Source organism: Corvus cornix, chromosome 6 (assembly GCF_000738735.6).
Source record: "Corvus cornix cornix isolate S_Up_H32 chromosome 6, ASM73873v5, whole genome shotgun sequence".
In the NCBI taxonomy this organism is placed as follows: Eukaryota; Metazoa; Chordata; class Aves; order Passeriformes; family Corvidae; genus Corvus; species Corvus cornix.
In genome coordinates, this window is record NC_046336.1 from 20655857 (window position 1) to 20681123 (window position 25267).

At 40.3% G+C, this 25267-nt stretch overlaps 1 protein-coding gene and 1 long non-coding RNA gene across 6 annotated transcripts in view; one reads left to right on the forward strand and one right to left on the reverse strand.

Annotated features, from left to right (window-relative positions):
* Positions 1–8062, reverse strand: part of LOC109146221 — a 33241-nt gene extending 25179 nt beyond the window's left edge. For 3 of the 4 annotated variants that reach the window (XR_005602182.1, XR_002048139.3, XR_005602180.1), the window contains exons 1-2: positions 7488–8062; positions 454–578 (exon numbers count right to left, since the gene is read on the reverse strand). This is a non-coding gene — a long non-coding RNA (uncharacterized LOC109146221). Of the gene's footprint in view, positions 1–453; positions 579–5335; positions 5548–7487 lie in introns of all 4 variants that reach the window. The other variant, XR_005602181.1, reaches the window with a different exon arrangement.
* Positions 8063–8352: 290 nt separating this feature from the next.
* The window catches only part of ZSWIM8 (zinc finger SWIM-type containing 8), a 56644-nt gene continuing 39729 nt past the window's right edge, over positions 8353–25267 (forward strand). Inside the window, exon 1 of one of the 2 annotated variants that reach the window (XM_019292788.3) lies at positions 8353–9217. In XM_019292788.3, the coding sequence (XP_019148333.2) occupies positions 9040–9217 (178 nt within the window). In that variant the 5' untranslated portion in view covers positions 8353–9039. The remainder of the gene's footprint in view (positions 9218–25267) is intronic. The other variant, XM_010412364.4, reaches the window with a different exon arrangement.

A 25267-nucleotide genomic window follows, 5' to 3' on the forward strand; every position in this document is an offset into this window, starting at 1 on the left:
TGTTAAAGGTGATCTTTCTATACAAATTTTGTTCGGCATGACTTAGTCTCCTTTTAGTCTCCGATTCATGTGTCATCACTCTTACGAGTCAAAGCCTCTGGAAAAGTGGAAGTGGGATAAGAGAAATGCAGTTTGAATGAGCCATTGGTTCAAGAACACTGTTATACTCCACCCATGCTGCCCCACTGCTGAAACCTGAACTTCTGTAAGAAAAGTCTGTCTTAAAACATAGTCCAGCTCCTTGCAAGATCTGCACTGACTTTTCCAAGTCTTTAGGATTAGACTGATGGTGTAGCTGATGCCTGCAGACTCCAAGAATTATAGTGTGTAAGTTTTTGCATGTACTGACTCCAGCCTGTTGTTGGGAACCAACATGCACTCACTGAAGAAAGGACTGCTTGTGGTTAACAGTTTCCTCGCTTCATGTCAGCCTTTGGGGTTTTCTGCACCTACCTGCATTTCCCTTCTTGCTTGTGCAAAACTAGGAAGCAGAGGTCGGGCATTTTATCTGGCCTTCCATGGGTCAGCAGGCACCGTTTCATCCCATCAGTTCTGCAGTGCTCTTCTGTAGTCACTATCTGGAAAAGAAACAGTTGAAGCTGTGGTTAATGCTACAAGTCTGTCAAATATTGTTTTGTATTAAAGCACTTGATTGCTGCCTTTTTGTGGTGAAAAGGCTTGGGAGGAGTGTATGGCATGAGCTTATTTGTTTCAGATTGCCTGCTGTAAGATAGCTTTGGATTTTGAAACTGAAATATGAATGAGGAAAAAAACCTGAGCTTTCTTCATGTGATTTTCTAACTAGGATAGCTACCATATTCATTGGGAGAGAGGAAGAAGGGCATTCAGGTATCAGCACTGACATTAAAAAAATTCTTACTTGGGCACAATTTCCTCTTTCTAGTGGAGGAAGACGGGATACTGCTCAAATTGCCTCGGTTTGCTGGGCTGGGTCCCATGCTACTCTTAAACTGGCCTGTCTAGAAGGGGTTCCAAGCATTGGTAGGAGGTTTCTATGGAATTCTGTTCATGTGCAAAAGTGAAAAGAGGAAGTAGAGCCAGCAAAATGGATCTTTAAGTACGTGGAGGGTCCACCTGGAGTAATTTATGTTCAGAAAAACCTTTGGATTTAAGATGTGCTGATGGAGGACAGGCATAGGACAGACAAATTGGTGAGACCCCAGTGCACCACTTGATCTTCTCCTCCCTGCTTTTCAAATCCCACACATTCTGCCAGAAATAAAAGGCACTGTTCTCTTTGCAGATTTTCAAAACTAGTCTGTCACCTGAAAGGAAGAACCAACTTCCTTGGCTCAGCTTTACTAATAAGAAGCTGTGTTGCTCTGTCAGCTAAGCAAAAGGCCTTGTTTCTCCTATCCCTTTATATCTGCAGTGGCCTTCATGCATGCATCAGGGCAGCTGCAGCTCTAAGGGGTGAGCTGGGAACAGGTGGAACTCAGGGCTGGGCTCATGTTTTGGCAGGAATTAAAATTTCAGCAAGTTATTCCTGTTGGGAAGTGTTTGCTGAGAGTGTTTTGATTGCCAGCCCCTGGCAGCGCTGGGGCTCAGGAGCCAGCAGCAGGTAGCTGCCAAGGGTTTCCAAGAGGAGAGAGAGGTCGTGCAGCAGCGTTGCTGTCCTGTTTGCCCATGTGCCAGCCTGGACAGCACGCCCTCCTCACTGCAGAGACTGGGAGTGTGGCAATGTAAGTGGACAATTCAGCTGAAACCACTGCAAAAATTTATTCTTTTCTATTACTCTCTTCTTGGAAACAGGACAAAACCACTTCAAACCTTGGCTTTGCAGTTTAACTAATCTGCTCTGCTTAAACCAAAGCTGTATGAAAAGAAGATAATGTGCTTCTAAAGGTTCGTTCCTTACTCTTTTCCCCCCTCCCCACTCACACGTACAGACTTGCTGGAGGTAAAGCAGGATTATAACCTCTGATTGTGGGATTCTAGAACCAGTTACCAAACATACCAGAGGAAAGCTCCTTTGCTTCAGGTTTACCATTTTGCTACCTCTTGCAAAACTAAGAAGCAGATTCTGTTATTCAGCACAATTATGCTGAAGTCTCAACAGAAACCCTTTTAACTCTCCACATGTTTAAGCCACAGCTACGTTGATTTACACTTGAGAAATCTTTATTTTCCTGCAAGGCTTGTCTTCGCAGGTACATGGGTTTAACAATTTGGTTAAACTGATGCAACTCCATGGTTGACATTTAGGGGTGATGCATCTATTTGATTCTATTTGAATCAGATGCCACTGTTTAGAAGAGTCAGGAGTGTCCACACACAAGATTCCTGAATAAATAAGCAAAGAACGTGCCACTACTCACTAAACTCCTACTACTATTACATTTAACCATCCTAAATAAATATAGTTTGCTAGATTTACCACTAAATGTGATGATAGAATTACACAAATCTAGTTACCTTCCCCCAAGAAGACATGTGAAATATCTTGGGAAATGCATTAAAGTTTTGGATAGTGAGTTTTATAGGATCTTGTCACAGCATTTTGCAGGAATATGGCTGAAAATGAAGATCTGACTAAAAAAGCTGGTAGCCTTTGAGGCAGTGCACAAAACAACCAGCTGTCAGTACCTGCTAAGGGTTGGTCACCTGCCTAGAGAAGAGAGATGAAAATAGAAGCAACTGATTTAATCTGGAAATCCCTAAGTCTTGTAAAGGAGCTTGTCTCCTGAATACACCAGAGATATGGGATCTGCAGGTGAAATAGGTGAACACTTGTTACCAATAAGCACTCAGATAACTTTAAGTCTTGACTGGTTTGTTTTACAGAGCACTCTGCAATAAATCCTACTTGCTCAAGTCAGTAGGTCTAGGGAATTTTTTTTTTTCCCCTCACTTATTACAGAAAAAGAAAAGTGACTGAAGTGTTATCTCTGTATCTAGCAGTCCAGGTAATTTTCAGTCATCATGAAATGCATAATATCTTTGTTAGCGTCTCCTCTTTCTTACACAAGAGGCCAGTTAAACATGTAACTGGAACAGCACTGACCCTTACCCACACTCACGAGCACAAAACTTGTCAAGGTGTGTTTTCTTAAATGGAACATTGCTGCATGGTTGTAGCAACCATACTATTTGTAAGAGAGAACCTTATGTTGGATTGACAGCTTAATTGACGATTGAACTTCCCATTCGGATCTGATGAGAGGTAGCATGAATTCAATTTTTAAAATAAAGCCCTTCATATCCCTAACTCCATGGTTAGATTATTTTTCTAGGGAAAGGCTGTGGAGAATACATACCATTTTACTGTCCATAATATGGTACACTGTTGTTCTTGCATTTTAGAATCACCTTTTCTTAGTAATCTTTTATCCCTATATTTAAGTACTAATGTACCTGTTATTTATATTTTGAAAGACTTTACTGCTAAGAAGCAGCTATAGTGCAAATTTTGCTATGGCCAGTTTCATCTGAAGGAGCAGGTTCAATAGCATGGGGAAGGCTTTGGCTCCTGAAGATGTGAGAAGCATGTAAATACAGCAGAGCATTACTTCAGTTAGCTAGGATCTGCTTGTCTATGTTGCAGAGCAGTGTATGTTGGCCTTGACATGAACAAGTGGGCTTCCTATATTCCCTAACAGTTATCCTTTACTTACCAGCTAACTGTACCTCCAAAAACAAATACAGAAGCCTGTCTTCTGCAGAAAAGGTGTGTTAAGGGTCAGCAGCACTTGTTATTTTTAATTACCATTTTTGATTTCTAAAACTGTAGATTGCTAGAGAAGGAATGTCACATTTAGCAATTTTCCTTGATTATTGTTTGGTGAACTGAAAATGAGCCAAGGAACCTATGTTTTGCCTGCATCAAAAGAGGCTTCTTGGTAGTACTTAGGAAGGACAAGGAACAAGTGTATAACATTGCTAGTTAGGGCAATACACTCTCTAGACGAACTGAGTTATCAATTGCTGAGTTTACATAAATGATGTATCTGACCTGCTCTCTAGACAAAGGAGAAAGATATTACACTGCCTTCACAATCTTTTCACATAGCTGAGGAAATGTCCAAATGTGATATTGACTGCAAAAAAAGAGAACTTGCAGTGTAACAATTGTTTTCTTTCCCCTCTGCAAAATGGAGAACATTTCAGTTCCCTTTAGCTTGGTGCTCTTATCTGTGAATGTATAGTGCACATTAGACCCTGCCAGACTGTCAGCTTTGGTAATGGCAGAAGAAAGTGTGAAAAAAAAACCAAAAAACAAATGCTCCCGCAGGTTAGTGTGAAAGGAAGAGGAAAATATACTTGTATCCTGTGAAATACAAAATGCCAGACAACATATGCTCAGTAATCCTTGCAGGCAATATTATCTGTAAATGCCATCTTATCTTTCTGAAGAGTAGCAGTTATGTTCATACATGAGGTCTTAGCCATAACTGTTGTCTCCTGCTGTATAACCGTAATTTTAACAGCTGTTGCAAAACGTTCCCCTACTGACTCTATTTTCCATGTAAGTATGTACGTACCAGTCACTTATCTCACAAATGGTGAATTCAGTTTTGAATACGGCTTTAATCAGGCACATGTTCATATTCTTTAAGATCCCAGAGACAGAACCTTGGACAACATAATTTCAAACTCTTCTGTGGAAAGGATTAGTCAAACACCGGAAAATGCTTGATCCAAATGGGGGAAATTTAGCTTGTGATTCCTCAGGACAGCTCTGCTTTCAGCTTCCTAGTATGCATTGTCTGGAAAAGCTCTATGCATCTTGCACAGCCATTCGCCTAGTAAGAAGAGGAGCAAGGAGCAATGAGCTGTATGCTGTCCCTTTTGTGCTAAAGCAGTTCTTTGCTCCATCTCTTGTACAGGCCTAGTGTTCTGAAATAAATAATGGTGGCTGGTTGTTATGTCTGTGTAGATATTTAATATCTGTTATTAATTATTACTAGTTATTAATTAAGTGATCAGTATAGCATGAAACAGTGATCATCTAGGAGGAATGGGAACATTTGGCAGTCTGCCATAATGCCATAGTTCCAGAGCACAAGAAACTATTATTCTGCACATCCAATATATTACTTAGACACAAAGCCATATGTGTACTTTAAAGAATTTGCCTTTGCTTGTCATTTCTGAGTGCATTATCGCATGCAAAGAGACAATGAAATCTTTGTTGAGTCAGAATGGAACTGAACAGCTGGGTCCCACTGCACTAGCAGTGAAAATCCCCAGAGTGCTGTATTTTGTTATTGAGTCTGTATTAGATTCAAGCCATAGCAAGGATGTGTTTTACTTTCCACGCAATCAGAAATAAAAACCATGCTGGATATGACTTGTAGAGTAGCACATGACTCACCAGTGAAAAGCAGACACTTCTGGGGTGCAGTGCAGACTCTCACTGATTTTTAGTCCCCAGTGAGATCTTAAGACAGGAAACGAATGTAAATGTTGCAATTCTGCTTTAGGGTATGTGTGTGCACTCATATGTGTCTCTCTCATATGGAATGCTGCATTCTTAAAATTGTCTACAACGGAGGCAGAGGAATTCTGAACAGCAATTTCCTTTTTCTGAAATAAGAGAGAAAGGAAAAGAAAAGTACATCCCTGTAAGCAAGAAAACATCTTATTGGCAACCTTGTAGTTTCTGCAGGATTTCTTACTGAATTTCTTTCTTCCTAGCAGAACACTGCTGAAATTGTCAGATATTATTTTTTACAGTCCCTAGTTTTTGTCAGTTGGAAGATCCACAAGGGAAAATACATGCCCGTCTCATGCAATAAGCCGGCTGGAAAAAAAATGGATGAGTGTTTATGAACCTGTGTGCCTTTCCAAGCCATGAGGACAAGGAGAAGTGAAGCACTCACACCTGGCACTCCCTCATGTTGGCCAAGGCAACAACACACCCAGGCCTGGTCTGCACAAGCCAGAAGACACATTTTTACAGTGTCTTGAAATGCACTTTAAGATAAAAGTGCAAATGTGCACTCTGCTTTGCTTGCCTCATTCTTTTCATCACCTCTTCCATGCTTTCAGCCTGTGATGTTTAAGAAAGGGAAAGCAAGATTTCTTTGGAAATCTCCATAACTTGTGGTATCCCAAACCTGGAAGAAGGAGGAAAGGGAGTGAGGATTGTTACAATTTAATGGAATCAAACATAATGTACTGAAGCCCCCTTATAATTAGGACTGTCTAATATTCCTCCTCTCCTCTACCCTTTTTGATGTAATGTGTATTCTCTACTGGATTTAGGTAAAATCTAACAGTGCTGTGTTGCACATAATGTTGTCAAAAGATATTGGTGAGCAGCAGCAGCCTTATGGCATCACCATGTTTCCCTGCCCACTTCTGTCATTTCAAGTGCGACAATCTGAGTCAGGGTGCTGAATTTCACCTGGTACCTTTTCACTCCTCAGACACAACACATTTATTTTTTATTTTTTTTTAATAATCTCCTTTTCCCCATCAAAATGCTCTCCAAAATTTCAGCTGTATATTTTCATCTTTGAAATTCCTACAATCTTCTAAATACCTTTTTCTCACAAGGGAAACACCTTTCCTAAGGTGAAATCCTTCTTTAATGCAACACTGCACAAAGTATTGCAATGCCTTTGCAGATCTTTGCTTTCTCACGTGGCAGGGATTCTCTGCAATGCCCTTGACTCAGAGTGCTATTGATGTAACCCACCAGAGCTCCCATTATCAGGCAGGTGTGTCTCTCTCCCGAATTACTGCTGGTGTGGTGCACTAACAGGTTATTTGGCAGTACAGATTTGATCGGGTCAGGCATCAGCACAGGACAACTTTTGGGTAGGATTAGGCAGCACATGAGCCAGAACTTGGCATGCTGTGCTGCAGCACATTGCCTTGTAGCTGGCTCACCCGGTGTCTTGCCTCCCTGCCCGTGCACCTGTGGGATGTCTGGCTTGGTAGCACTGAAGGATCTGACATTTCAACAAGTAACCATAGCTTTTATAGCTGATGAATGCTGCAGTAATGCACCTTCGTGTTCAAAATCTTAAACGGGGAAGCATTACCTTTGTAAGGACAAACCATGTAGGAAGTTTCCTTTAAGATCCAAGGTGCATCACTTAGGACCCTCTATGAGGACTCACCAATTAATAGAATTTTTTTGGATCAAGGACTATAGTATGACGAGGGAGATAGTGAGTGTTCCCAGATGCATTTCAGATTCTCTCAGCTCTACATTTACCATTTCTTAGTATGTCATTCTTTTTTCCCTAGCTTTTTTCCCCTCCCCGTCATCTACTTTTCCTCTCTGTACAAACACGGGGAGGGAGGTGTAGGTCCAGCTGTTTGGCTGACGTACTCAGCTTAAAGAGAGAACTTACTCTTTGGTATTTTACTACTCAACTCTCACAATGAAGCAATGAACTAGATCGCCAAGAAAGAGAATTACAGAAAAAAAAAAAAAAAAAAAAAAAAAAAAAAAAAAAAAAAAGAACCTCACATCTGCTGCTTTTAGAGTGGGCAGGATAGGAAGACCTTACCTAACCTATGCAATTCCTCATGGACCTGGCACGTGAGTTATTTCCTCTCTTTGAATTTTGGGGTTGTTCAGACGCGAGCAGCTCCTCAGACCCCTCCTTCCCTTCGGCCCCTGTTGAGAGAGCGAGGGGATTTCTCGGCCGGAGGAAAGCAGTCCCTGCACTTGAACAGGACTTATCGAGCCGCGGTCCCCTCACTTCACTTCCTTTTCCCCCCTCGGTCTCCTTTCCTGCTGTTTGTTTTTCTTCTAATAGAAAATGTTACTGAGAACTCATATATTTTTTCATTTCCAATCAGATGATGACAGCTGAGTGATTTCTACCTCATGCAACTCATCTTCGGTGCGTTCCGGGGTAACCCCCGGATTTTAGCACAGCTAGCGCTCTCCCGCTGCCTTTGGCGGTGCGGGCGGGCACAATACACAGACTTTTGTTTTATTACAGGCGCTCCAAGCGAGCCGCTGGGTGTGCAGCGGCAGGCAGGCGCCAGCCGAGCTCGGCGGCCCATCCCTGGGGACACCGGGGCTCCTTCTCCCGCATTCCCGGTGCCGGGCTGGGACCGGCAGCCCCGCCCGGCATGCCCCGCGCGGCGGAAGCCGGAAGCGCGGCGGCGGAAGCGGCGCTCAGCTGGCGGGGGGTGTCGCAGGTGAAGCTGGGAAGCGCGGAGCCATCTTGGTGCCCGCGCCGGGCAGGGACGGGACCCGCCGGGGCCGCGAACCGCCGGGGCCGCGCCGGGCTCGGGGGCGTCCAGCGGGGCCCGCCGGTCATGGGCTCATAGAGACACCGCGGGGCCACTGCGACCGAAGCGGCGACGGGCTGCCCCCGCTCTGCCCGCCTGACCAGCGCCGGGCGCTCCCCGCCGGCCGCCGCCCGCGCCCCCGTGAGGCCGGAGCCGCCGCCTGCCTGCCCACCCGCGCCGCTGCTAGTGCCGGTGCCCGTGACGAGCAGCCGGGAGGTCGCGCCGCCCCTCCGCTGGCCCTCCGGCCTCACCGGGCCGTTTTTAAGCCCCCGCGAGCGGGAGGGAAGTTGTTCCTCCCCAGCCCCCGCCGGTGCCCCTGCCCGCTCTCCCCTCGGTTCCTGCGCCGGGAGTGAGACAAGCACAACCTCAGGGAGACCCGGCCCTGCGCACAGACACCGGCGGTCCCCCCGCGGGAGCCCCGGTGGAGGAAGCCGGCCCCTTCCCTCGTCCTGCAGTGCCGGGAGCCTTCGGACCCTCCGTGTGCCCGGCAGGCGCCTGTCCCGCCTGGAGGCAGCTCTCATGGACTAACCGGCCCCCTCCGCCTCAAGTACATTCTGTGGACATAAGCATTTTTTAACTTTTTAAAGAACTTTTTTTTTCCCCCCATGGAATTTTTACGAGCTGCCCCTTAGTTATTTCCTGCTTCTCCCACCTCAGGCAGCGCTGACTTTGTTTTTTCCTGGTACTGTAGTATGGGGATCAAATCAAACCCGAGATTTTAAGTATTGCAAGAGCCCTCAAGTCCATTCGCCTGTTAAAAGTGAGCAGTGCTGTTCCTGTCTTTCTTCTTTTCCCCCACGTCGCCTGTCGGATGTGATGGAACTCATGTTCGCAGAGTGGGAGGACGGGGAGAGGTTTTCATTTGAAGACTCCGATCGCTTTGAAGAAGACTCTCTTTGTTCCTTCATCTCGGAGGCAGAGAGCCTTTGCCAGAACTGGAGAGGATGGAGGAAGCAATCGGCTGGACCCAATTCCCCCACTGTCAAAATGAAAGGTGAGGTCACCCGGTTTCGTTGGGATGCTCTTTGGATTCGTGGAAGTTGTGGGGCAAGGGGGATGGTAGGTGAGGAGGTCTGCAGAGGGAAAGTCAGAGCAGCAGAGAGAATTCCTATGTAGGATTCATTGTCGGGATAATGTTTGACCAAAGATTGAAACTGTAAGTTCACTGGCGTTCTTAAGACAGAGCTGTCTTTCAGGTGAGTTTTCATCTGCATGCACTCGTGGTATTGTGGTGCTGCTCTTCTGAGTAGATTTTGTGGGATTGCTCTTGGAAATCTGAAAACCGTTTTCTATAAACAAACTGCAGACTTGGCTGGGAATAACTGTATAGGTTCCCCACATGCTGTGATCGAAGTACACTAAGATTTCATAGAGGTTTTTGTAACTTCTATAAAGCTACTCGTGTAAAGCCATGTAAGCCGTCATTGTATAGAACAGTCCATTTTCCTTGTCTGATTCTTGGCATTTTTCGTTTTTCTTTTAAATTAGCTCTTTCTTTTGGAATAGTGTAGCAAGAGGGCCTTAACACTGTCACAAAGAAGTCGGCCAACAACAGTGTGCCTGCTTCAAGAGTTGTTTTATTTCCTTTCTGCTGATAGTAATTTCTATTTGTGATTAACATATACTTATTAGCTCTTTGCTTGATTTTTTTTTTTTTCTTTTTAACAAAACTTGATATTCTACTGCATTGTGAACCTGGAATTCAGGTGATGTTTGCACTAAGCAGAGCCAGATACATAGTTAACAGAAATTACACAAGCTCTTTCTACTTTTCCTTTTATCACCTGTTTCTTCAGACCAGTGTCAGTACTTTTCCTGTTATTGCTGATCTTTGTAACCATCACCTGCCTCATTGATATCTCCCTACCTGGAACTGCAAAACTTTATTTTCTTCTGAATATTGGCCTTACATGATCGGAGAATGCAATTTATATTGAATTGAGTTGGAATCTGGCCATGTTGTGCTATGGACAAGTGTTCAGTTTTCACTGGTTTAGTACCAGAAAGTACACTTTGCATTAACCATAGGCTTTCCAGAGCAGATGAAGTTTTAAATTCTGCTACTGTAAAGAAGGGGAACTGTGTTGGCATTTTTAAAAGCTGTGAATCCTGAAATGTAGAAATAAGCATTGTGCATAGGGCAAAGCGTATATACACATATACATATATATATATATATATGTAGTATTTTGTTTACATACTGGTGTGGAAATAAAGACATCTCTAGTTCGGCAGAGGTGTATGGGATTGGTTTGTATGGCTCTGCAAGTCAGACTGATGTTTGCAGAGGTGATTATTTTTTTCAATTTTGAGATGCTTTTAGCCAACTTTTCTCCACTGGTTCAGTGTATGAGTGCATGTTCTTCTGGGTCTTGACCTAGTTCCTTGAGCTCTCCTGACCGAATTAAATCAAGCAGCAGTTGCTCTCTCTGCTGTCATCCACTTGTTGCATTAAAAGGAAAAGCTACTTCAGTAGATTGTGTGTATTTGCAATCTTCAGGCTCTTTTCTGATGTGTAAAACAGAGCTAACATATCACAACAATAGCTAACATTTTTGTGATAATTGTAATTATTTACGCCATAGTGAGATGCTGTTCTGGGTTCTGCAGACTTGCATAGGCAAGGCTTTTATTGCTTGGCCTTGGTTCATATATTTCAGGCTTTATTTGTAGAGACACCTCATTCCTTTGTATGAGAGTCTTACTTAAAACAGGAGGGACATTTTGAAAGGATACTGTTGCCTCCTTTAAGGCCCTTGCTGGAAATTCCCAGGCTCTGGTCAGAGTTATTTTGAGAAGAATGTGAATGTGGATTTGTGGCCTAAATAATTATTTATTCACACTATGAAATCATACGATACTACCATTATGGAACACTTGCAGGTACTTTACTGTACACAGTGTGTTGCCAGTAAGTCTGGTCTGATTGAGATCTGTCATTGTCTCAAATCTCCTTGGATTTCAGAACTCCTGTACCAATTTTATTATTTTTAATACCTCTTCTTGACAGTGTTTTTAAGTCAGAAAACACAGTTTGTATTCAGAACTTGCTGGGTCCTGAGGTGGTAGCTTGTAGTGAGTAATTTCAAATGTGGTAATTCAAAATTGAGCTGTGTGTTTTTATTCCCACAGTTTGCCATTTTGTTGTGTCCTGTTACCTGTGCAAACAAAAAATGAGGTTAGACACTAGGTTCTTCTGTTAAGTGCTAAGAGAAAACAAGAGGTACTATATTCTGTTAGTCTTTTCCTTCAGTTTGGAGCTCAGCCTGTGTTTTGGTGTGGAATTAGCCAGACAAGTTATGTAATAGAAAGAATTTCTAGCTTTTTCAATTGTTTTCAATTTGGCCTTCTAAGTGTCTAGTTCTTCATTAGTTGGTTCAAAGAGAATCCCCCTGAGACTGATGGAAGTGCTGTTCTCTGGCTCTTAAACAAACAAACAACCTGCACACACACCAGTTACGGCTTTCTTACTTTTTGCAAGTTTTTATTTTCTTCTTGGGTATTTTTAATATTACTGTCATGCTTACTGGAAATTTAACAATAAGGCTTGGGACAGCTTGTTGCAAATACACAGAGTATTCACTGCAGAGGATTGCCAAAAAGATGAGTTATTCACTTGTTTGTGAACCACCCCATTGGTTTGCTAAAAAAATGATGGAAGAGGGAGAGAAATGTTTGAGTTTCTCTAATATAATCATTGGAACTGATTTCTTTATAAAACCAGGTATCTTGAGTAGCTACATCAGAAAAATAGAATTGTAATTGCTATTTTTTTTCTCTCATTTAATTTCTGTTGTGGTAAAGTCTTCTTATAGTCTTCCTATATTACACTCTAGAAAGGAATTTTCTCCTTAAACATAGAATTGTTAATGTGAAGAAGGAATGCATTGTGTCCACTTCATAGATGCCCTTAGATTTTGAAACTGCTCTCCCATCTCCACTGAGTCACCTGCACTGAAATCCTGGAGGAAACATGTCAGTTTTGGGAGTACCGGGAGTCCTGTCATGATTTGGAATGTTTGTTTTAGGAATGCCTTGTTCTCTTGTTAGACTGCCTTGATTGCTTGCTTTACCCCTTGTGTTTTTAATTTTGAGTGGTGTAATGCTTCTAACTGGTATTTGGCCATTCATTACCTGTATACATCATTGATTAGAGGCTTTCAGTGCTCAAGCAGAGGATTCTGCTCTGAAGTTAAGGTGAATGGATGTTTTGAAATACAGTGTCCTTGCAGTGTGTTCAGAACTATCTGGTTCTTAGAGTTGGTTTATAACTCCAACTCTTTTTCTTACATATCACATTACAGTCCACCACTTTGTTACCCATCTACTAACGAATGCACCCACTTGCCTTTTCTCTGCTTTTCTGGGCAGTCTTTTTTTTCCCAGGAACCATTATGATCCTCTCATGCCCTTCTCGTTTTTTAAAGCAGTTGTGTTTTTCATTGGTAATTGGAGTAAGTGTAGTCTCTCTGCAAACGTTTTATTATCTGTTATCTTCACATAAGTATTTTTGTGATAGAATTTTAAAGAATAAATGTTAAAGTACACTCATTATCTCTTCAAACCCACTGTGGCTTTGTTTCTTCCTGAAAGCTGCTAAGCTCTTTCCCACCCTTAGTTCTTTGTTTCGCAGCTTCTGAAGCATAAATATTTACCAAACACATAAGAAGCTGCCATTAATACTGTAGGATTGTTAAGTAATGCTTTCACAATATATTTATTCATTTTATATTTATTCATTCACAGTGGATTTGGTTGGAAGTGTGCTGATGAGTTGTGTTGAATCTGTTTTCAGTAGGCAGCTAGTGGGCAAACTTGACTTTTTTTCTTTCCTTTACTGTAAGCTTGAACTATTGTATACTGTATTGCAAAACCCCGTCAGACCTGACTAAGAATTGATGCAGGTAGTGCCCTCTTAGAAAATATTCTTATTATTCAGCCCCAGACAGTTTTTATTCTTTCAAATAAAGTTTCAAATTCTTTCACCCACAATGTGAAGTTTTGGGCACAGTGTCTCAAAAGTATGAGCTGTATAGAGAAAATCATTGGCAGAGAATATGCAGAGCCTGAGGTGAAGATATGATCAGTTTAGAGATCAAAGCCTGAGCATTGTCTATACTGGTAAAATGACAGTGACTGATTTTCATTAATTTATACAGGAAAAGAATAAATGGCATAGAGAGCACTGCTTCTTCCTCAGGAATGCTAGTAACTAAGAAATTAAAGTTAACCCTTGTTCAAACAGTAACTTGAGAAAACAGCAGGAGGAATATTTAGTCTCTTTTAAATTAACACTGTGCTCTTCAGACTCTTGGTCTTTTCAGAGAAGAATGCTGGTATCATCCCAGAGTGTGTCCACTCTTTGAGCCTAGTGAAGCTGGAGATGGAGACTGTAGTTTGCTGCTGTTTTGTTACCAGCCATTACTGTGTATTATGACTGATTTTTTTCTTTTCCTACTTTATTTGTGCCTCTGCTATTAAGGGGAAGATTATGTAGTAAACTCACACTTCTGGGAGGTACAGGTGTAGTATGTCTTGTTTGTTGTGTTCTCTAATTTAATACAACACATGACAAATCTGTTCTAGCTCAAATATATCTGTTATATTATATCCAACTTCATTAGTAAAATGCTAAAACAGTAACTGGTGAGCAAAGGCGTTATATGGCTCCCTAGTGAGTTTCTTTATAGAAGCAACAGAATTCTAAAGATATAAATGTTGATGAGAAGATACAAATGGTTGTGAAATAAGCAGGGATCAGCTTTCCAAAGAGTAAAAGTAACGTGAAAGTTAGGGCTTAGGTGCTAGCAGAAGATAGGTTTCTCTGTATTTTCTCACCTTAGTAAATGAATTTCACCTGGTTTTGTACTCTAATCCATAGCTGGTGATGATGTTGACTTGCTATGGAGCAGAAGCAAAACTTCAGGTTGAGGAAGGGACTTACTGTCTTGTAATAAATACAAGGTATAAAGGGGACATGGGTTCAGAGAAGCTTCATAGACGGTGGTTTGTCAAGACTGATGGGCATGATTAAGTGCACAGTTTCAGGCCTGGGATGCAGACTTCAGAAGCTGTCTGTAAGTTTTCCTAAACAAAAAGGTGGTTTCACAATGCATTAATACCTCTGTCTTTTGGAAGAAGGACAAACTGATTATGATCCTCACTCATAGATCTCTTCATTTGCATTTTCCTGTGCCTTTCTGAGATAATCGAATGTGTGTATCCCTCTCTTCAGAAAAGAGTACTGAAGAAACCACATAAAGAAGCTATCAGGAAAAGATAATTCTTTACTACTGAGATTTTAATTTGCCACTCCAGTTTTATCTCTCCTATGGTTTTTTGGCCTTTTCCTTTAGTTTTCTTTTCCCCTCCCAAAAAGTCTTTCGCATTCTTTGCCTGTTTTAATGTCTTGCCTTTCTATGGGGAAATGTTTCATTTTCTTTTGTCTCATCTTTCTACTCATCTTTCTTCCTGGCTTCCATGGATTTTTCTTTTTGTGTTTATTTTCTCTTTCTGTTCACCTTGTGGAGATCCCCGTGTTGCTGAATGACCAGAGATCACAGAGGCTCTGTTTGCAGTGCAGGCTTACTGAAGCTTCTGGGGTTATTCTTTTCAATGGCATGTTTACCTCTGGGGGAGCAAGGATAAGGGTTCAGATTTGATCCTAGGCTCTGAATTGTGCTCTGCCTTTGTTTCCTATCCCTTTCTTTATCTCCCCATCTCCCTGTTAGGGATTCTTTTTCCCTGAGTTGCTGAGTTCACAAAGTGATGGGAAGTTTCAAGAAGCCAGGGAGGCTTGTTCAATAGGTGGAGGTGTACTCCTGGCTTCATGAATTGTGGTGGGCTCTTGTACAATCTGTGCTCCTCTTGCTCTGGTTTGGTGTTGCTTCTAGTCATGGTGTAGTGAAGTGATCTGTATGTTTGAAGACCCACCAGTTAAGTGTGATTTAATATGCAAGTCTACAATTTTGGAGTTTCACTTCAGTTTGAGGAACAGCAACCAATCCATAGCATAACCTATATGCAGAAAAATAGCACCTTTTGTACAGTCTATATTTCTATAATGAGAAAGGAAGAAATGAGAAGTCAACTGATCAAACTTATGAAAGTCTGTTTAGAGGTATTAATATACCCAAAGTAAAAATCATTCAGTATATGAGTTGTGGGAGTAAAACTCACGTGTTGACTTGTGGCCAGGCCTCTTTTTTCCCCTCTCTGAAGTCAATCTCTGTTTTGCAGTCTCTTGAACAAACACACAAAACCCTCTTCTCTTCCTTCCCCAGCAATACCTTTGAGGGAACAGAAAAGGACATCAGTGATTTGAAGAGTGTCTCTTATGCCAGTTATAAACCGGGAGCAAAGAGCATCTCCTCTTAAATATTTTGTGTCCTAGGTAATATACAGTACTTTGTTCCAGAGGAAAAAAAGGAATGTACTGTTTCAAAAGATGTTTGCATACTTTAATGAACTTCTGGAGTAAATATTTGTCTATTTAGACTATCGATAATTGATTTGCAAGCTTTTGTTTGTTTAGTAAGAAACATTTACGAAAGTCAAAACCTATTTATTCTTTAGTTCTTAAAGTTGAATAATGTCTTTAAAATTTCATTGCTTTTAGACCAACAACTTTATGTATCAGCTATCTAAGTGTAAGACTGTAAAGTAGTTAAAAGACTAATATAAAATAGTGTCACAGCTATAAGTATTTTCAACTTTATTTTAATGTACTTTATCTGTATTAAGCCCTTTCCTTCCTCCTTCTGTTTTGTAACATCCTTCTAAACCCTCCAAATGTAAAATTCAAAGCACATATGTGTCAGCTAGCTAAAATATTACATTTAGAATTTTATTTTTTTTAACATTAAAGAGCAGTGGTGTGTAATGAACAAAATACTTGAAATACTGATTCAAATTTCAAAATACTATATCACACATTTCTAAATTGCCTCCTTTGAAGCTGTGTAGTCTCAAGCAGTAAGTGTAAGGTTACCAATCAGATGATTCTCATTCTTCTCATAGTTTGTGTGTTCTTTGATGCATCTTTTCTTCTTTGTTTCTTTATTTCTGGCAAGGCTGTGGGTAGTTGTGTAGCATTTTTAACAGAAAGGACTTAAAGTGATGTCTTTGAGCACATTTCTTCACGTGCTTTAAGCATTATCAGCAAGATTTGTGGAAACTTTGCTGTTTTGATTATTTTTAGTTCATCTATATTTGCTTCCATACAGCTGGAAACATACTGTTTTTGAAAAGAGTGAGACAAAGGAGCTCTCTCAGGTTGCAATATACCTATTAATTAAATTCTTCTGGAATTGTGTATTTTGAGAAAAGTGATGCTGTGAAAAGTACCTGGTTTTAATAAAAAATGCCTTCTGTGATGAATCACTATTAGTGTTTCTAGATTGCTGGAACAAAAAAAAATTAAGAAAAATGAAGATGTCAGTATTTACCAGTATCAATTAGACAGAAGCTGAACGTGTTTAAGCTGGAAAAAGCTGTGTGTTGATTTTTCTATATTTACCTAAATCTCTGCTGGTGTGAGGAAAAAAATTGGAAGGTAAGACATTCTCTTTCTATAGGAGGAAACCTGAAAAGATTGCAGGAGTAGTGTCTTTAATCAAAATCTTAACATTCTCATTCAGCTGCTGCAAGCAGGGCGACCTGAGTATTACTTCTTGATGTCTAAGTGACTTTTTTTGCCTTTCTTTTGTCTGCTAGGTTTATCTTGTGATTGTGAGACATATAGTAGGGCTTTCAAGCTTCTTTTTCTTTTTCTGGGATAAAAATTGTCATGTAAAAGAAATGGAAAGGATAAATTGATAAGATGGAGTGAGGAAGAAGAATATCTGTGCTCAGAAGAAATCCTGCCCCTTTGTGGGAGAAAAGCTGGGTGCTGGAAGGGAGAATATAGTTGAGAAAATGAACAAAAGGGACATCAGAGACCAAAAACAATGTAAAAAAAGAAGTCCACCTTTTTTTACAAAAATAGAAATAGGTAGCGTGATAAAAGAAATATTACCCAGAATTTGCCTGCAAGCAGTGAGTCTTTACAGGGAGGCATCCAGGGGTACTTTTTTCTCCCAAATTAAGACATTTACGTGGTGACTTATTGCAGCAGTGGGCAGGTGAACACCTGGGCCACTGATTCTGGCTTCTTCCTCTGTTCAAAGATGAAAAATTTAAGCAGATCGTCATCACTCTTTGCTATGCAGAAATACTGGTAAGCATGAATAATTCATTGATGGACACCTGAACATGAAAACACCAATGCAATTTTAAAATGCAATTAATATTGTTCCTCCCCCCCAATGCCCATGCAGATAAACTATTCGAAAAAGTTAATTGTGGCTTTTCTGTTCGTTAGACTTGAGATCTCTAAAGATGCTGCTTTGAGCATGTCTCCCCAGTCAGAACGAAAGAAAAAGTGAGTCAACCTTAAAATAAAAGTAGTCAAGATACCATCTAGACTGTTTCTTAGAGATATTCATTAAAATAATGCCTATGTGCATTAGAGCCATTCTTGATGGCATCTTGTCAATGTGTGTGACAAAACAAGATTCTTTGTTGAAGTACAGAGAAATTTCTGAACCTGTGAATATTGGGTATTTTATGGCCTTATGGAACCTGTCCATGTCTTGTTTCAGGTTTACTGTTCTCCATATATGCTCGTATTTGCCTGACTTTGTGTATCACCAGTTGTGATTCTTGAGACTTATTCTTTAGTATTTTTATTTTCTTTTTAGTATCTCTATACTGGTATTCTTATGTGGTAAAATCACATCTGTCTCATCCTTTGGAGAGTGTACCAACATGAAGTCTTGTTAATCCGTGTTAGAGGCTAATTAAATAGCTTGATCATGGCTTGAGTGCCCAAGTTCCATGCTTTTAGGGAATGATTGCTGATGTAAAAATACTTGGTAAGGGTTTGACATTTAAGCTTCATGGTAGTCCTGCAGGTAATATGTAATTAGTAGGTGTACAAATGAAATCACCATTTTTTCTGAGAAGCTAGTTCATTTGTGAAGTCTATAGGGCATAATTTAGTAATTCTCCTGAGCTCTTCACAGTTCTGTTGCATATTGCATGTAATTCCATTTCTTACCTCATATTTAGGTCAGCGAATGCTGAGATGGGAGGGAAAAAGAAATATAGCTGGTAAATTTGTTTACCAGAGCTCCAGGTGAAAATATTTGTAACTTAGGCCTTTTATGCATGTCTTGCAGAGAAGGTGTAGTTGTATTTGACCCAGAATGTCTAAAAGTTTCATTGAATACTTGCTTGCATTTAAAGCAGTGGTGCATGGGGTCAGCTAAGCTGCTTATCATTCCCAAGGACAGGGAGTTAGTTTTGCCTGTCCAGTAGTGAGCAGGAACTGTGTTCTGTGGACATTTTCAGAAGATGGTTGACTTTGCTTCAGTCTTGTGATGTTGGAGAAATCTTGGGAGATATTATTCATTTGCCTATTCAAATTCGTGCAATGGGCTGCAGTTAATCAGTGCTTCACAGTTTTCCAGGGATGCTTTTGGTATTATTTTTGTGCACTGAAAATAATAGACATGCTTGTAACTAACCCCTCCTCTGTAAACATTCTGCAGATGCCTGCTTGCTTCATATGTGCCTTTGTACCCAGTTTTGTTTTGCCCATTTTGTTCTCCCTGCAGGTAATGTGAGGAAAATGGAAAGGAGTTTATCTCGTTAGAAGAGGGACTTTCTTCAGCTGTAGGTTATTAACAAATGATCAGATGGATGCTTTACCTTGAGTAAGAGAAAATGTAATTACTGGGGGCTGAGAGCTTAAGGCAGGCTAGGTACTGCCACCTTTGGAAGTCTGTGTTTGGTAGTGGGGTTCAGGCTAGCTGGGGACTGCTCTGCTGCACGTGTGGTGAGAGAACCTGGAATTGAAGGATGTTGCTGACTGAGCTGTGTAACTTTCCATAAAGCCATAGACCTGAGGTTAGATTTGGGGAGATTTTTACAGAACCAGAGGAGAGAGAAAGGAGTCAGGTAAGATTTTTTTAAAAAGCATTTAGGTATCTAACTTCTTTTGACTTGCATTTATGAAATATTTAAACCTCTAATGGTTTCCAGTTGGTGATATTAAGAGGTGATACCTTCTTTTAGTTCCTGATAGATGTTTAATTTTTTTTTTTAACTCTAGAGGTGAGACTGCCCTGCCTGATCCTTTATCTATTCCTTTCAGACAATAACTTTCCCATCAGCCTGCCAAACATTGGCCTCATGTCATGCTGATACATTCAGTAAGTGCAGCTCTTTAGTGTTTGCCAGTGCATTTGTTTGGAGGCCAAGTAATACTGTTCTGGGATTTATTTAGACACACGAGAAAAACTGGTTAGAGATTAATTTCGCGTGTTATACTTAAGGATGGTTACTAATGGTAGAGAGCAGCACAAGAAATAGTAAAGTTGCGTGGTGTTTTGTATGACTTCCTTTTGTGTCTGAAAACATATCAATGCTTCTTGATAGAGATTGATTCTCAGCTGTGGTAAAGTCAGACTTTTGATTTATTTGTGTTCCATCATCTACATTCAGAAAAATATTTGGTCCCTGTTGGTCTTTGTTGCTTTTTTTTGTCATAGGCCACTGGAGATAATTTTGAATTCTGAGCTTTTAAAACAGCTTGTGTGGGGCAGGAGTGGGAATAACTGGTAATACTGAGCCTTGCATTCAGGAGGCAGGAGCTGTTTGATGTCTGTTCTGAGTGCACAATCCTGGTTGTGCAGAATGCTTTCTGCATGGGGTGAGAGAGCAAGGAGTAACAGTGCAGGGGAAATGACTTGCCTGAAGCTAATCTGCTTCATCAGCTGTAGAGTTATTTTGAATGCAAGCTGCCCTATTTGTCATGAAACCTTGGCCAGCACTGGCATGAATGCAGTATTTTGTAGCACTGTCTGTCTTGCTTTACAAAAATCTGCTGTTTATTTTAGGATTTCTAACAGCTGTCGGTTGCTTGCCCAGGCTGCTCTTTTTATGAAATGAATTAATTTTTTTTAGGGAAGGAAGTGGAAAGGTTTGAATTAAGAATTTTCTTGTCTGGATTTCCAGAGGAGGTTGTCAAGTTTTGAATGCTGCATTACCTGACTAATACTGGTATCACAGTTTTGGGATCTCAAGTCATGTTAGAGGAGGTGAGAGTTGAAAAAAAAGCCACAGAATATTCCAGTTTCATCAACACAGCCTTGTGCAGATTTTCACAGTTATTGCATAGGATTAGCAATAGAGTTAAATGGAAAAAAACTCCTTTCTGATCTAGATTTGAGTTGTGTTTGAAGAGGTCCTTACATTTTCTCAGAGCAGATGTTTTCTGTGCGTGCGTTGTACGCATGTGCAACAAGATCTTGAACCATTAGGCAGAACATAGGTGAGTAGGATCTTAGGACTTCAAGGTAGTGATGGAGGAATGTGCTGGTGTTTCTGTCCTGAAGTCACGAAACCAAATAATGGATTTTTCCCCTCCCTCATCAAACATATTCTTTGTTAGCAAATGTAACTTGTAGCTTTCTACATTTTCCTTGAACTGTTGTTCTGAAGATGTTTTTGAAGTGGTTTTCTTTGTAGAGATCTGGTTTCTAATACAGTCTGAATGTTGTAGCTATGATGCTTTAAGGACATAAGGAAGAGAGCTCTTGTAAGAGAAGAAGGGAAATCTGTTCTTCAGCCAGCTGACCTTCAGAGTGCAGAAGAAGTTTTCAGATGTGCACCTCTTTAAATTCTTAATGTGCTAGAAATCTTGGACATTAAACACACATCGTGCATCATCTGAGTTTTAGTTCTCTGGTCAGTTATCGCTTACCGTTATAAAACCTCACCAGCTTTCTTTTTTTAGAGCTTGTTTCGTCTCATGAAAGTGTTAGGAGTTGGCATGACAATGGAACGCTTAAAGATGTAACTTTAAAAATAATAAGATAAAGGTAAAATAATTTAAACTCAGTCTAATATTGAAACAGCAGGAGTTGTGCTGAGTGTGGGATTCTTTCTGTGTTAGGTGCTCAGGTTCATTAGCAAAAACTGTTTTGAGGTGCAGTCTCTATGATTGATGATAGCACAGTGGTGATGCCATTTCTCCACAGGAGAGCGAAGTTAAGTCAGTTGGTTTTCAGTTGTGGGGTTTTTTTAGCTCTGTAGGAATCCAGAGAGTGAATGTAGAAAACCGTCATGAAATGGGTTTGTCAGAAATGTGCAGAAAGGGAACTGCAAGCCTTAACAGGTTTAAAACTACTGACACTTGAAAAAACCCCCCACCCACTCACCCCTTCTAAATCTGCAGTCAGTTGTATTCTGCAATTCTACAGGGCTTGTGTGCAAATAAAATACAAGTGTTGTTTTTCTGATATTTTAATGTATATTAAGGCCTGCCTTATAGAAGGAACTAATTATAGCTTCCTAAACTATCTTATTCTTGGAGGAAGTCATTATGCCAGGAGATACGTATATGCCATCAGCCAAATAATACACTTCTCTTATTTTGAAGGAAAATCAAAATCCAGCAGCCAAAAGATAATTTGAGCCGTGAAATATTTAGACTTACACATATGAGCTGTTTGTGATGTAGTGTTAAGCAGTTTTCAGAAATTGAATTCAGATGAAATTTGCTATGGCTTTTGCTGCAGGTGGCACAGACTTTGTTGGTGAATTGGACACCCTCCTGTGATAAAATGACCCTTTTTGCATTAGGTTAAAAAGAAGTGCCATTCTTAAAATGTTGTGATGGCTGTAATGGAATTTGTGTAGTAATAGTTGCTGCAGTTTGTCAGTTAAGTGTGAAGTTTCCAACTCTGGACTGTAATCTGCCCATCTGGGATCTGTATTTTTAATGGTTTGTGGCTATGAATCTCATCAGTCTTATCCAGTAAATGCTAATGAAAAAATTATGTTGCTTATTCATCTTTTCAACTGCTTTGTACATAAAAATGTCATTGTGTGGCTTAGGACTGATGCAGGCCTCCTCCAAATTCTTTTTTGCTTTCAATTTGGTCTTATATCTCTGCATTTGCAACTCATTGGCATAATTTTCAGTGTCATTTCACTGCTGCAAAATGTTTATGTGATCAGATAGAGTTGCATAACTCTCGCTGAGGAAATAAGAGGTATGAGAACGTCTTGTAAACACAGATCCCATTAGGGTTTTAGTACTGTTAGTAAGCTTACGGGGGTAGTAGCAATGGAGAAGGAGGAAGATAAAAGCAAATAAGAGTAGCAGATTTGTTCCTAAATTTAAAAAAAACCCCAAATTTTTACTTGGGGGTTCTGCACTATTTACAGGCAGTAAGAAGCGTAATGTGCAAATTTAATGAGTGAATTGCATGGATAGAAAAATAAAACCAAATAATCCTGATAGTGGTTTCGTTGGTTTGGGGTTTTTTTGTGGTTTGTTGTTGGGTTTTTTTTGGTGGAGTTTGGTTTTGTTTTGATTTTTTTTTTTTTTTTTTTGGTTCATTTTCGGGGGTTTTTTTGTGAACAAATTAATGTATCTGTGATTCAAACTGAATCCTACTTTGTTCTCTGGAACATTTTGCTAATTTGTTGATCACTTAGTTCTCTCTAGGAATATGTTTTTGGTTATTAAAAAAAGTGTGTGTGTGTATGTGTATAAATACTTTCATTCCATGATGAGAATATCATCCTGCCATACATGCCTCTTGGAGAAAACTGTATTTTTAGAGTTTTTCCTGTGACTAATTGCCTGAAATACTTGAGAGTTGCATTACAGTGTCCTGTCCTTGCTGCTTTTGCTAGATCATTTGTTTAGTTGAGCTTGCTTGTCATGAGTATGCGAATATTTTAAAAGTACAGAAACATTCAGAGAAAACAAAACCAAGGGAGCCCTCAGGTCAGAACATTCCCTCTAGTCTGTGTTCTGAGCAAACTTGATTAACAGTAAATCAGCACCATTTGTAGCATCCTATCTCCATCACTCGATCCCTATTCTTGTCTTGTCTAACCCTCTTGATCTGTCACAGTGTGTGAAAAACTCACACAGGTGAGTACCACCAAAGGCTGTTGTTCTCCATTTGTTGTTGCAGCTGGCTTTGTGAATGCTGACGTGTTTTGCAGGGAATTGGAGTGGATAATATCTGAGAAACAAATAGCTGAAACTTTATTATAACTTGGTACAACAAGTATTTCAGTTAAAGGAGTCACTTTTCTTAAGATTGATGATGCTCAAATAGTTGGGGAATCAGGAACCTGTAACTTCACATTAGTTTGCTTAACCTGTAAAAGAAAAACTTCTATTTTTTAGCAATACTGTGGTTTGCTTGGGTTTTTTTACGAGGAACGTTGTGGGTTTTTCCCTTTGTATAAAATGGCATGGAATTATTAATCTGAAGCAGGGGAATTGAAGACAGCTAATTGAAGACAGCTGTCAGTATTTGAATATTGCATCCTGTCGTCTGGTTTTCAGATGCTTCACTCTGCATATGGTCAAGCTAGACTGTGACTGGGTGCAGATGCAGCTCCCGGTGTCCATTCAACTGCCAGGTTCTGATGTAGGAGGGTCTTGGTTCAGCTTCAGGGTCTTCCCCCCTCGGCTTGCCTGTTGGTTTTCTTCCCTTGTGTGGTATTTGGGGCAAGAAAGTGGTGCCTGTTCTTGGTGTCTGCTCAGTTCTTGTGTCTGCTGGACTGCCATAAGAACACCCAGGAGCTCCAGTTGAGCTGAAGCAGTCTGTGATGTGTGCATCTGTTCACTTGAATGCCACTGAGACCAGCTGTGTGATTTGAAGAGATCATCTGCAACTGAGAGATTGATGATCTTTTGAAGGGAAATTAATCCCTAATTGTAAGTACCTGAATACAGGCCTGAAAGAGGGCATCTTGAGTGAGGTTCTTCTTTTATCTAATGTGCATTAGTGGATGGTCTACTCTCAGCATATGTGTCGTTAATCTTTCTTTTGCTGTAGGATGGAGCTTCAGAGCTGCTCCAGAAGTTCATCTGTGAGCCTTTGCAATGGAAGTTTCTCATGCTGTTCAATTTAGTTGCGCTCTTTTATTCCAAATCCTCTCTCCCCTACCTTTGACCCATTTTGGTATGGATGTTTAAAGGTAAATACTTCAATTGTTTTAAGTGCTTGTGTGTTGCCTCTCTTTCTTTTGTATGTTTAAATTTATGTTAGCTATTTCAGTTGCGTTTTTATGTTAAGTATTTAGTTTTCTTCTAGAGCTTGGTGGTTGTGGTCCAGTACTTCATATGTTCCAAGTCTTACAGGCACAGAGTAGCTGAGAAATCTCTTCCACTTAGGTGGAGAACTTTTCCTGTACCTCTTTGAAAACATTGCTATCCTGTTTGTGACTGGACCATGAAGCTTAATTTAGTTGTACTTAGTCTGATTTACTTCCAAGATTGTAATCCCAAGACTGTTCAAAGATGCTCTTAATATTCTATCATCTCTATGTATTATGTACTAGTGCATTCTAGACGGGCTCTGTTTTTTATAATGTTGCCTGAAATTTGGGAAATTGTAAAGTAAAGGTTCACTACTCATCTCACAAGTCTGTGCTTGAAAGCCGCAGAGCGGCAAGCAGACACAAATGTGTCTTGTGACCCTTACTGCTTACGTAGGCTGCAAGGATATTAGTTCAACACTTCTGATGGTCCCTTTTTGTTGACTTTGTAGGGCTGGGACTTACCCGGGCAAAATGTTAGTGTCATAGAAAACCAGCTGATGGTGGTGTATCTGTGAGCCATGGAATCAGTTCTGCTCTTAATTAACACCTCTTTGAATAGGGAACTAAAATTCATGTGCCTTGTGGATGGAGCTTTGCATGAGAAATACTTTTAAAGGAAGAGAAAGTATCTTGTTTTCAGACTTTTGCAAAATGCTTTTGTTACATACCACGTGTCTTATCCTCAGTTCAGAGATGGATTTTGTTTATTTTTAATAGACATGTTTCTTTTTATAAGATATTGATTACATGGTAAAATGGAAGAAGAAGTATGAGCAATGGCCTCAATGCCTTGAATATAATTTATTTGAAATAACAAGTACATTTTTGATTAAAAGGCTTGTGTTTAATTTTGCAGGGTTCACTT